The sequence below is a fragment of the Papaver somniferum genome, unplaced genomic scaffold (assembly GCF_003573695.1).
Source record: "Papaver somniferum cultivar HN1 unplaced genomic scaffold, ASM357369v1 unplaced-scaffold_18, whole genome shotgun sequence".
Classification (NCBI taxonomy): domain Eukaryota; kingdom Viridiplantae; phylum Streptophyta; class Magnoliopsida; order Ranunculales; family Papaveraceae; genus Papaver; species Papaver somniferum.
In genome coordinates this window covers 8,612,527-8,624,778 of record NW_020627707.1, presented here as the reverse complement: position 1 = coordinate 8,624,778, position 12,252 = coordinate 8,612,527, and the positions used below count along the sequence as shown (strand labels likewise).

At 36.6% G+C, this 12,252-nt stretch overlaps 1 protein-coding gene across 2 annotated transcripts; it reads right to left on the bottom strand.

Moving 5' to 3' along the window:
- Window positions 1-285: 285 nt before the first annotated feature.
- LOC113338094 lies at window positions 286-2,916 on the bottom strand. 2 transcript variants are annotated; one of them, XM_026583615.1, is made up of 4 exons: window positions 2,749-2,916; window positions 1,661-2,097; window positions 1,344-1,508; window positions 286-1,137 (listed from the first exon to the last, which is right to left on the bottom strand). In XM_026583615.1, the coding sequence occupies exons 2-4, from the start codon at window positions 1,868-1,870 to the stop codon at window positions 1,093-1,095; spliced, it is 420 nt and encodes a 139-aa protein (XP_026439400.1). In that variant the 5' UTR covers window positions 1,871-2,097; window positions 2,749-2,916; the 3' UTR covers window positions 286-1,092. The 2 variants fall into 2 exon arrangements, with proteins under 2 accessions (XP_026439400.1, XP_026439399.1); XM_026583614.1 differs by having other exon boundaries at window positions 1,661-2,916.
- Between the last annotated feature and the right edge of the window lie 9,336 nt (window positions 2,917-12,252).

Below are 12,252 nucleotides of genomic sequence, written 5' to 3'. Positions count from 1 at the left end.
ACCCTATACTTGCTAAGTCGCCTCATTATAATTTAATCGGTGACCAAAAAAACCATGCTTCATTTGTGTTCTAAAATAACAAATTACCTGATAATTCAAAATTTGCCTCTTAAAAAAAAAAGAAAAAAGAAAAAAAAAAACTATCCAAGTGACTGCAACGGGATAAAAATCCACTTTGTGATCAAAATCTTCCTCATAATATTATTAATTTTGTAATCAAAGCTGCAATCCAAATCATTTGGGATTGGGACCCAATATGTGACGTACAATCTTCTCCCACCTCTGCCTCTGGTAGTCTAATTGTGCCTCGGGACCCAAATTTTACATATGGCAACACTACAACTTGTTCAGCTATTACGATCTGGCAAATCTTATTCAAACATTTACCAATGCGATTTTTAAAAGTTAATGCAACAATGGATATACTAATAATTAAACATACAGATGTTATAGCTCGACCGCTCTGCATAAACTAAACCAGTAGAATCAAAAAAAGGTCAGAACAGCACCAGTTAAAAGTCCAAATTGAAGATGTGTGTCATTTTTTCTTTTTAACCGCATCACTTCTGCTAGCATTAAATCTGTATTTGCTTCTAATATCCCACTACATAAATTAGGATTGTTCACTTGCCTTAGCAATGACACAGATTAGAGTCAAAAAACATTAACCATGAATGCCAGAGAATCCCGGAAGTACCAAAGTTTCAGATTTTTACAAGGTACACCAGTTCTAGTAATCTCGCAATTATGTCACCTACCAAGGTTAAAACTTATATTTGACACATATATAAGCTATTAGAAGTGGTGTTAGCTTACTCTTGGATCGCTTCATATGTCTCATTCTGGAAAGCTCGCTATGTCAGCTTCAAAGGTTAAAAGAACTCCAACTTAATACTAGAAGAAGCTGTTGGAAGTGCTCTTAGATTCCTCGTAAATGCCGTTACTTGTTCCGCTTGCAGAACGAAAGAACAGATTCACTTTCTCCAAGACCATAGACTTTTTCAACAAAAAACTCATAAATTTGAGTTCATTATCACATCCTTCCGCCTCTCTAAGCTCGACAAATTTGAGGTGAGTAAACATGCACGTCATTCAGATTCCCGCTTCCCAATCATCTCCAACATCTGCTAAATTCGACTATTTTCAAATAGTAACAAGCAAACGAAAATCACTTAGTAATATTAAAAAGAAAGAAAGATGAACTGCTAGACGGCAATCTCAAAATACAAGTGTAGATAAATCTTCCAGCGATTCTACCAACATTTAAGTTATATTAGAAGATTAGAAGTGCTACAAAGACGTATTTCAGCAAATCATATACAGAGAGTTTGATGAACTGTTACCTCCTTTGATTGAAGTTTAAGAGTTGTTATAATAGGAGATGTCTTGAGTAAGTATGCTATTGAGCACAAGCAGCCGCTTGTAAACCTCATTTCCAGATTCAGAATTTCCAAATTACACAGTTGAGGAGGTTGACGGGATAAAGTGCCAGGATCTTGTAAGAGAACCTTCAGAAAGAACAAGAAATTTATTTTATATAAATCCAACAAGGCTGAATAGAGTATATCAAATCTATTCGAGAAGGATAAATTTTGTTTTCGATTTTCATGTATACGACTAGGCAGAAAGTAAATTCATAAAGAAAGAAAAATGCCCATACCTCAAGGAACCCAGATGATAGTGTCAGGCGTTGCACGTTATGAACTGCTCTTAGATATTTCATCATACGTTTAGCAAAAACGGCTTTTTCCTCAACGTGAAGCAAAGAATATGTTTCTGCAGTTTCATCAGTTTCTTCTTCTCTTACTCTCATTTTAAGTTGAGCACGGAGTAGAGAAGAAAGATTTTCTAGGGAAAAATCTTCAGTCATGAAGCCTATGCATATTAATCGTTTGAGATTTTGAGAAGATATCTTGGTAGTGTATGTCAAAGAATGATCCACCGAACCCAGATGTGTACGACGATTGGTTACAAGTGCAAAAGTCGGAAGGCTGTGAGTATCAATAATGATATTCCTCTGATCGTTTCTTCGTATATCACAATCTAGTATGATTGCCAATTCCACAAGTGGACAAGCTGAGAAAAGCCTTTGTAACTCTAAATAGAGATTGAAATTCTATTAAGCCACAGTGTTTTGATTTGAGGTAAACTGATCGACTTTGGTAGAATAATATATGTATACATACCGATTTCGGAAGGTCGAATAAATGCAATACCCAAACTCGTTAATGATTTACAATTAAGGAGTTGACTAGGAATTTCATATGCCGAATTAAGACAGTAACCAACATTTATATCTATGTCTTTAACATTGTGACTAACTGCTGCAAGGATCCATCTATTAAGAGCTTCAACTAAAGCATCATTAAGTATGTGCAATATGAGCTTAAACATGTGTATATCAGAGTCATCTCGTTAACCGAATACCTTGTCCAGAAACCCTACAAACCTATTCAGTAGCCTAATTGTAGTCTCATAATCATTAAGATCATATTTTTTTGCCATCTAAGACTAAAATAAAAGGGAGAGACATCCAAATATTTTCCATCTTTTTGACAAAACACTGGTTTGTACAGCATATTTCATATCAATAAAAGTGAGGATTTCATGAATCAAACAATCTGTCAATCTGCTGATTCTATCTATTTCTTCTTCACCTTCCATTCTTTTAAGAATAACCTAAACCCTAATAAACCCCCAATTTGTTGTTCTCTAAAACCCTAATAGAGATTGGAAAGAATCAAATACCTGTGGTTATTCAAGTCTGGATGAAGGATTCAGAGCAGAAACGGGAATCCCTGACTCCAATTTTTGTTATGTAGACGAAAGAGTGACAGGAGCTCTGATGAGAGTGAAGTTGACGTGAAATCCCAAACGGCGCCCAAAACAGAGTTTGTCCCCTCTCCGAGGATAGTTATACCTAATACCTATGTAAATAAATAATTACACTTCTTTTACACATGTATTGTCCTAGATTCTTTCCTGCAGAGGAGTAGTGCAACAACAGATGCATTCCGTGAGCCACACTTCAGTAGGACTCTTATTTTGCGTGTAAGATTACATGTAGAGAATGTGAGCTACTGTCACACATTCTTTACTTAGCACCAAGTAAAATGGGGAAACATTGTCAAGGCAAGGTTCTTACGCCAGCACTCTCATATTCACTCGCCCAATAATATAAAAACTACAAGAATAGTTAAAGAACTAGATCGTTTAAAATGGAGACATCCATAGAAGATCAGCAATTCTAAACGAACAGTTGGAAAAGTAACGAAAAAAAACGGGACCTCACAGATTTTTTGAATTTTTTGGTCCGTGGTTGGCCCCATCCCTCGGGGGTCATGTATTGTGTGTGGCGGGTTTTTTCATTGTTTTTTTTCCGGTTCATTCAGACTTTTTGATTGAAGATAGAGACTAATATCACCTACAGACAATAAATTAAAGTATCCTTAACGAAATCGAATCCTAGATAGGAATTAGAGCACCAATGCCAAGATGAAGCTAGCATTTGGTGAACAAATGCGTGTTAGTGAATTTAGGTGCTTGTGTGCTGAAAAACTCACGTAATGGTAAATTTTTTTTCCTTTTTGTGAATAAGAATTTCACTAAACTGAAACTAAGACTCAGGGAGAGTCTGGATTTCAAGGGTAGTACAACTATTGAATATAAAAGGCGAATTCCTCATCATATTAGATTTATCTACTAGAAGTTTTCGAAGAATACAAGCTGGAGGATTGTTTGACCAATCCAATTCAGAATTTTAAGCTCTAGAATTTTTGCTAAGAAGTATGCTACTGCATTTGTTGTCCTAGGAACAAAATAAAAACCCAAAAAATTAATACAAAATATTGCTATTTTATCCGCTTCCTCTAGAATGTTTTTGTTGCGCCATGAGACCTCTGAAGGTTTTCCATTGAGATGGTTGAAAAGACTTTCACAGTCACCCTCTATAGTGGACTGGTTTATACTCTTTCCTTTGCAAAATATGTTGCATGTAGAATAATTATTGCTTCTGCCTCTTGTGGGTCTACACTTGATGATGGTCCTGCTCTTCCTCCTTCAACTTCACCTGTATCATAAGCAAAACTAGAAAAAAAGATTTCAGAGATCCTAGATGCATCTACGTTGATTTTCCTACAGTGAGAAACAGGGACTGTCCAAGGGACTTTAATTTTCTTACTAGTGTTGTTATGGTGTCTGTGTTATTTCTTTTAAGCATCATATTTTGTTATATAATTGAAATATCACAGGTTTTGCGTTAAGATCAATCAATTAGAATATCCAACCTTAGGTTGTTGATTTACATTGATTGACATTTGAACATTGGTCTTTTTCAAGTTACTCCTCTTATTCAATTGGGATCACAAATTTCTATTTGCTGATTGCGGATTGAATTAAGAGTTAGAGATATTAAACTCTTTGATATACTTTACTCTAGATTGAGTTTGACTGTCTAGTTGATTCTATAGAAAGTGTATTGGAGTAAGTCCTCTCAGATTTCCAAACGAATTGTTGGGTGTGGTTGTTAGACCCGGCATTTTGAATTGGTATCAGAGCATGCAAACACATTAAAAACCTCATAAGTCTGTGTTTATAGCGATCTGATATGGAAAAAGGTGTTATCTCTATAAACGTACCACCAGTCTTCGATGGCTCAAATCACTTGTGGTGGAAAATTGGTATGCGCGCCTTTCTTCAAGCGCATGATTTTCAATCATGGGTTTATGTAGTTAATGGTTATGATGCTCCCGTTGTGGCAGTAGGGAATGCAACCGTTCCAAAGAACATTGGTGAATACAATGCTGCCGAGATACTTACTGCAAAGCAAAACTCCGACGGTTTGAATGCCATCATACATGCCATTACCCCAGATCTTCAGCACCATGTGACAAGGTGCACTAGGTTTAAAGATGCTTGGGATATCTTATAAACCGTATCCGAAGGAAATACCAGTGAAAAGGAAGCTAGGTTTTGAAACCTTAATTCTGACTGGGAAAACCTTTGTATGGTAGATGAAGATTCATTTGATGAGTTTAATCACAAAGTGTCTGAAATTGTTAATGCATATTTTGCATTGGGTAAGACTATTCCTGAAAAGGAAATTGTGATGAGAATTCTCAGATCGCTACCATCTAGATACGATTCTAAGAAGCATGCCATCATTGAAGGAAATAACCTTGATTCTCTCTCCATAAACACGTTGGTTGGAAAGCGAAATATCTTTGATCATGAGCATACATCAAAAATCGGAAAGGATGTTGCCTTCAAAGCACAAAAGAACACTAAATTACTTGACAAAGGTAAAAGTGTTTATGTCTCTGAGGATGATCTTTCTAAGGATGATTCATCGGATGAAGATCTTGACAAATCAGTCTCTTTGATCACAAGACAGTTTGGGATATTCTATTGAAAAGAAGTAAATGGTTTTCTAGAGACAAACCCAGGTCATCAGTTAAACCTCACAACCGCATTCCTCCTAAAAATAGGGATACTGATGAGGCTGATGATGAGGATATGCCTCAATGCTTTAAGTTTAAAGGTTTTGGTCATTTTGCAAATGAATGTCCGAATCGTAGAAAATACACTGTAAACAAAGGTCTTGCTGTAACTCTTGATGAAATGTCTGATCACTATGATTCCAATGAAGACGAAAAATCGAGTGTTGCACTTCTTTGTGAAGATATTGATTTTGATAATTGTAGCAATACATATATCAATCTTGATATTCTTCCAGAAGAAGACTCAACCAATCTGGAAGAAAAAATTAACCTTTCTGTTGGAAACTCTTTGTCTGATTTTTCAGGTTCCACTCTGTGCCTAGCAGCTTGCACATCTCGTGTGTCTGAATCATCTTATCCAAGGACATATTCTTATTGTTCACTCAAGGGTCATGAACTTTCAAAGTGTTACAAGTATAAACATAAGATGAGACATGTCAAGAGACTTCAACGAAGAGCAAATATCCTAGCAAACAAGCTCAAACTTGTTCAGAAAACTGTTGAGCTATGTAAGATTTTATCCTCTTCAAAAAAGTTGGTTTCCAAAGATAGGTCAAGACCACTAGAGACAAGAGTATGGTCTAAACAATTTGATAGAAATGGTTATATGAATTCCTTTCAAAGAGGTTATGGTGGATAAATTGTGGTTCACCACAACACAACTTGATTGTGTTGTTTTAGTGCATCTTCTCTCATGTGCCTGATTAAAAGAGACAAGATTGTGCACACCTCAGGCTTAAAGAAAAAAAAATTGTTTTCTTAGTTTTGCTGAATGTTTTGGAATTCTTTCATATCTAATTGATATTGGAAGGGACTTCCCTGTGTATTCAATAAAAGAGGGTTATTCTCGTCAATTCCACTCTCTTTAGGGTCATGAACTGAGTGTACGTGCACCTATGTGGTTAAAAGGTTCTGTAACCCTACATTCCTTTTTCATTTCTGAAACTTTTTTCATCTTAAGACTGTCTGTTGAGTTCAAATTGTGATTTCCTCTCACAAACCCATACAAGTATGGAGATTCCAAGCATCATGTGTTCTGATGGAAAAAATGCTAATATGATTGTTAAGCCATCAATCATAAAGAAAAAAGAAAAATCTTCGTTGCCTCCAACTTTGAAAAGAAAAAGAAGGAATGTGAGGAAGCCAAGAGCTGTTCCTTCAAATTCTCAGAAGTTTTCTAATGTTCTTGAAGAGTTGAAGGAAACAAGGAAGTAGATTCAGCTAATAAAGGCTTGTGTTATGAGAATTCTAGAAATTCAGAAGGCCCTACTTTGACATCATCAGCTTAGAAGGTTTGTTGGAATTGACTCCTTTCTTCACGAACCTTATGTTCCCATGGCCGTTGACGACAAGGAGTTTGAGGATGATAAAGAATTCTTTTAGAGAATTTATTTCTTGTTTTTTGAAGAATAACTAGGGTTTGGAATAGTCGTTATTGTGAGTACACATAGTTATGTCCAACGATTTTCATCTTTAATTTTTTTAGTATTAGAGCATAGCTCGGCCAACCTCGCATGCGTTTCTAGCTCAAGCATGTTTGTCAATGTTAGTGATCAAAACTATGAGTCTTGATTTCTAGCCTACATAGCTAAGTCTCGGACTAGGATAGAAAAATGTAGTTGATCTCAAGGATCTCATGACGATTCATCATACAACGATGAAGATACAAGGAACCGTGGAACTTCATCAACAAAAAGGTATGTGGAGACTTGAACTTATTTATCACTCAAAAGTCTATTTATTCTATCTCCTACTTCTATGAGACAAAAGTCGTATGCTATATAGACTAGATCATACACATTTGACATTTAGAGTTGAGCATTTATTTCTTATCTTTTATCTCGAAATCGTGTGTTGTTAAAGCGTTTCGCTTTGATCAAGTTTATCTTCAACTAGTGACGAAAGTCATGAAAAGTTTCAATCATTTTGAGAATTGCTCTGACGTGAATCGGTCTGTGAATAACGGCTATATAACATCCTCTGAGAATGTCTCAATGATTGAAATGAGAGTTTAGATTACATAACCATGTATTCCTTTAATCGAAGTTTTCGAACTTTGTTGATCAAGAGAAATCAGGAGGATTGTGGAATTGGCTTGCCAAGTCCGCAAACTGTCGGAAGTTCTCGACCGAGAATTTCTGCTGGATTTCCAAAACTCGTTTATGTGCTAAGTTCGCGAACTCAGTCCGCGAACCCAGTCCGCGAACTTGCGGAAGTTCTCTTTCCGAGAATTTCTGTTGAGTTTGGAAAACTCAACCGATTAAATTAAGTCCGCGAACTTGTTCGTGAACTTAAGAGGTTATGATCTAAAGATGTGCTCTGAAAATGAAACATTAAATTACTAAAGAATGCTTTATGCAAACCGTGGCTATAAAGTTCATGAGCTGATTCAATCGAATCGAATCATCTTTGTTTCAATTGTGTCTTGTGTAGTTACATAAGATCTCATAGCAATTGAACAACTCTTTAACTAGTTCATTTGAGTCAATTGAACTAGTTATGGTGAAAAAGAAGAAGGTTAATATGAAATGCTCATATGGTTGACCTTTTTGGGTTACTATGTTGAACCAACATACACGTACATGTTTGGGCATGGTTTTCACAAACCCAGTAAACGTCTACCCAAGTGTGTGTGACAAGCTAAGTTTTCGATCTAACGGTTGAGAAATATTAGCTTGAATCTGAATCAGGTTTTCATCTAACGGTGAATAAGGATTGCTTTGTTCCTAAGGCAAAACTCTGATTTGAAGGCTATATAAAGGAGACATCTAGCATTGTGCAAAACTAATCCCCACACGTATGTGTGCTACTAGTGCGCCCGCTAGAGTCGATCTCCATTAACCTTTGATTTTCTTCTCTGAAATCAGGTTAACGACTTAAAGACTTCATTGGGATTGTGAATCCAGACCGATATTACTTTTATCATAGTTGTGTGATCTGATCTTGCATTTTCTATCGTACGAGTACAATAGATTGATTGACTTGAGATCGTGAGAGTTCTCCGATAGGGAAGATAAAGAAGTCACAAGCATCATCGTCTCACTATTTGTGATTCCTCGACAATCCGCTTGTGTAGTCAGGAAGGATTGTAGAGAGGTGATTGATTAATCTAGGCTGTTCTTCGAGAATATAAGACCGTATTATCAATTGGTTCATGTTCACCTTGATTTTATATCTTAAGACGGAACAAAACCTAGGGTTTATCTGTGGGAGACAGATTTATCCTTTGATAGACTTTACTGTGTGAGACAGATCTGTTTATTATCAAGTATGTGATTTTGGGTTGCAGCAACTCTTGGTTGTGGGTGAGATCAGCTAAGGGAATCAAGTGTGTAGTATCCTGCTGGGATCCGAGGCGTATGAGTACAACTGTACCTTGGATCGGTGGGAGACTTATTGGGGTTAAACTATAGTCCAGTTCCAAGTTAGCTTGGAGTAGGCTAGTGTCTGTAGCGGCTTAATACAGTGTGTATTCAATCTGGACTAGGTCCCGGGTTTTTTCTGCATTTGCGGTTTCCTCATTAAAAAAATTTCTGGTGTCTGTGTTATTTCTTTTTCGCATTATATTTTATATAATTGAAATAATACAGGTTGTGCGTTCGTGATCATCAATTGGAAATCCAACCTTTGGTTGTTGATTGATATTGATTGATCTTTGGACATTGGTCTTTGGTACCGTCCAAGTTATTCCTTTTATTTGATAAAGACTCGATATTGTTTTTAGCTTGAGTAAAAATCAAATCAAGAGAGAGATATTAACTCCTTGAGATACTTTGAGTCTGACTGTCTAGTTGATTCTCTAGTAAAGTTTTTCGGAGTTAGTCCATATAGATTGCTAATCGAATTATTGGGTGGTGTTGTTAGAACCCCACTTTTTCAATTGGTATCAAAGCAGACAAACACGTTTAAGACCTAACAAGTTCGTGTTTGTAGCGTCTGACTCTATGGACAGAGGTGCTATCTTTATTAACGTACCACCAGTCTTCGATGGCTCCAATTACTTATGGTAGAAAATTGCTATGCGAGCTTTTCTTCAATCGCGTGATTTTCAATCATGGGTATATGTGGTGAATAGTTATGATGCGCCCGTTGTTGCAGCTGGAGACAAAACTGTTCCCAAGAATATTGGTGAATATAATGTTGTCAAGATTCTTGCTGCAAAGCAGAATTCTGAAGGGTTAAATTCTATCATACATGTCATTGCCCCAAGTCTTCAACACCATATGTCTAATTGCACTAGGTCTAAAGATGCTTGGGATATCTTAGAAACCGTATTTGAAGGAAACTCCAGTGAAAAGGAAGCTAGGCTTCAAAACCTTAATTCCGATTGGGAGAACCTTCGTATGGCAGATGAAGAAACATTTGATGAGTTTAATCACTAAGTGTCTGAAATTGTTAATGCATCTTTTGCATTGGGTAAGACTATTCCTGAAAAGGACATTGTGATGAAAATTCTCAGATCGCTGCCATCTAGATACGAGTCTAAGAAGCATGCCATCGTTGAGGGGAATAACTTCAATAATCTTTCCAGAAACACCTTGGTAGGGAAGCTAAAGATCTTTGACCATGAGCATACATCCAAAGTCGGTAAGGATGTTGCCTTTAAAGCACATAAGAGCACTAAATTACTTGCCAAAGGTAAAAGTGTTCATGTATCTGAGGATGATCAGTCTGAGAATGATTTTTCATATGAAGACCTTGACAAGTCGGTCTCCTTGATCACAAGACAGTTTAGGGATCTTCTGTTGAAGAGAAGTAAACGGTTTTCAAGAGACAAACCTAGGTCATCAGACAAACCTCACGGTCGTGTACCTCCTAAAAACAGGGATGTTGACGAGGCTGATGACGAGGACATGCCTCAGTGCTTTAAGTGTAAGGGTTTTGGCCATTTTGCTAACGAATGCCCAAATCGTAGAAAATACACTGGGAACAAAGGTCTAGCTGTAACACTTGATGAAATGTCTGAAACCTATGATTCCGATGAAGATAGGAAATCAAGTGTAGGGCTCCTTGGTGAAAATATCGATTTTGAATCTTGTAGCAATACATATATCAACCTCAATGGGTTCGGAGAAGAAGGAAACCCAATCAAGCTAGAAGATTCTCTAACTGGAAACCCTGTCAGTAATGTTTCAGGATCTACTGTATGTATAGATGCTTGCAAATCTCAGATGCTTGAACACTATCCAAGTTTGACGTGCTCGTTTTGTTCGATGAAGGGACACAAACTATCAAGGTGTTACAAGTTCAAGCACCAAATAAGGCACGCCAACAAACTTCAACGAAGAGCAAATCGATTAGCAAGGAAGCTGAACCTTGCTCAGAAGACCGCCGAGGTATGTAGGATCTTATCTTCGCCTAAGAAGTTGGTTTCTAAGGATAGAGTAAGACCATTTGAAAATAAAGTATGGTCGAATCGTTTTGATAGACAGAAGTCTGAAGATTCCTCCCTTGAGGAAAAAGATGGACAAATCGTTGTTCATCGTAACACAACTTGATTGTGTTGTTGGGAAAATCTTGTCTCATGTGCCTGATCGAAAAGAGACAAGATTGAGTGCTGATTCAGGCTTCAATAAAGTTTTTCCTTCTTTTCTTAGATTTTTTATTTTATGTCTATCAAATAAAATTAGGGTTTATTATCGACAATTATACTCTTTATAGGGTTTTAGAGTTGGGCGTATACGAACCTGTCAATAGGTTTCGAACCCTACATTCCTTTTTCCTTTTTGACATCCTATATAAGATTGCTTGTTGAGTTAAGTGATTCAATCACAAAAATCCAATTGTTTACAACCGTTCTCAAAGCACCATGTCAGATGGAAAGGATGTCAACGTGATTGTTAAATCTTCAATCAAGGAAAAAGAAAAATCTCCTGTTTCTAAGTTCCTGAAAAGAAAAAGAAGGAATACAAGAAATCCCAGGGATGTGCCTTCTAACTCTCATAAGTTTTCCGATGTTCTTGATGAGTTGAAGGAAGTAAGAAAGGAGAGTCGTGAAATAAAGGCTTTTGTGTCAAAGTCCTTAGAAATTCAGAGATCCCTGATACAACATAATCAGCCGAGACAGTTCGTTGATATAAACTCCTATCTTTGTGAACCATATATTCCAATGGCTGTTGACAACAAGGAGTTCGGGAATGATGCTGAATTTCTCAAAGGCATTGTCGCCTAGGATGTCTTATTTTTGGATTAGTTGGAAGAATAACTAGTGCTTTGAATAGCGATGATTGTGGCTACACATAGCTATTTTTGTTTTCATCTTCTTGTTTTACTTTTTAGGTTTATTGGTATTAAATTCTAAAAATATTTGGAGGATGATGTTATTGCAGTATTGATCTTTATGATTTTGTGATATTGCAATTTTTTTATGGGATACGTATTGTTTACGTCCGTGAACTTGAAGGTCTCATATTGCGGTCAAAAGTAAAGTCGTTCACGAATTAGTATTCGCATTGATGAAAGGACGAATGGACTTTTGACATATACAAAAATTATGCCTATTCAATCATGTATTTGATGAAAAATAAGATGATATCTTTTGTTAGACAGGGATAAAGTCTATTATATCGTTAGGCCTGAACATGGTTCGGTTCAGTACGGTTGTTGGCGAAAAATAACCGAAACCGAAGTACTCGGTTCTTCAAGATTGTAAACCTATGAAACCATTTAGGCTATTCGGTTTCATTCGGTTTTGAATCTACCGGTTTCGGTACAAAACTGGTCGATTTTGGTTAACCGGCAAAAGTCACGAAAA

Excerpts from the sequence above, each read along its gene's own strand:
- LOC113338094 (XM_026583614.1), bottom strand. The coding sequence starts at position 1,870 with ATGACTGAAGATTTTTCCCTAGAAAATCTTTCTTCTCTACTCCGTGCT. Across the intron at positions 1,509-1,660 it reads TATCATCTGGGTTCCTTGAG|GTTCTCTTACAAGATCCTGG; the intron begins GTATGGGCATTT and ends TTCTTTCTGAAG. Across the intron at positions 1,138-1,343 it reads TTAAACTTCAATCAAAGGAG|TCGAATTTAGCAGATGTTGG; the intron begins GTAACAGTTCAT and ends ATTTGAAAATAG.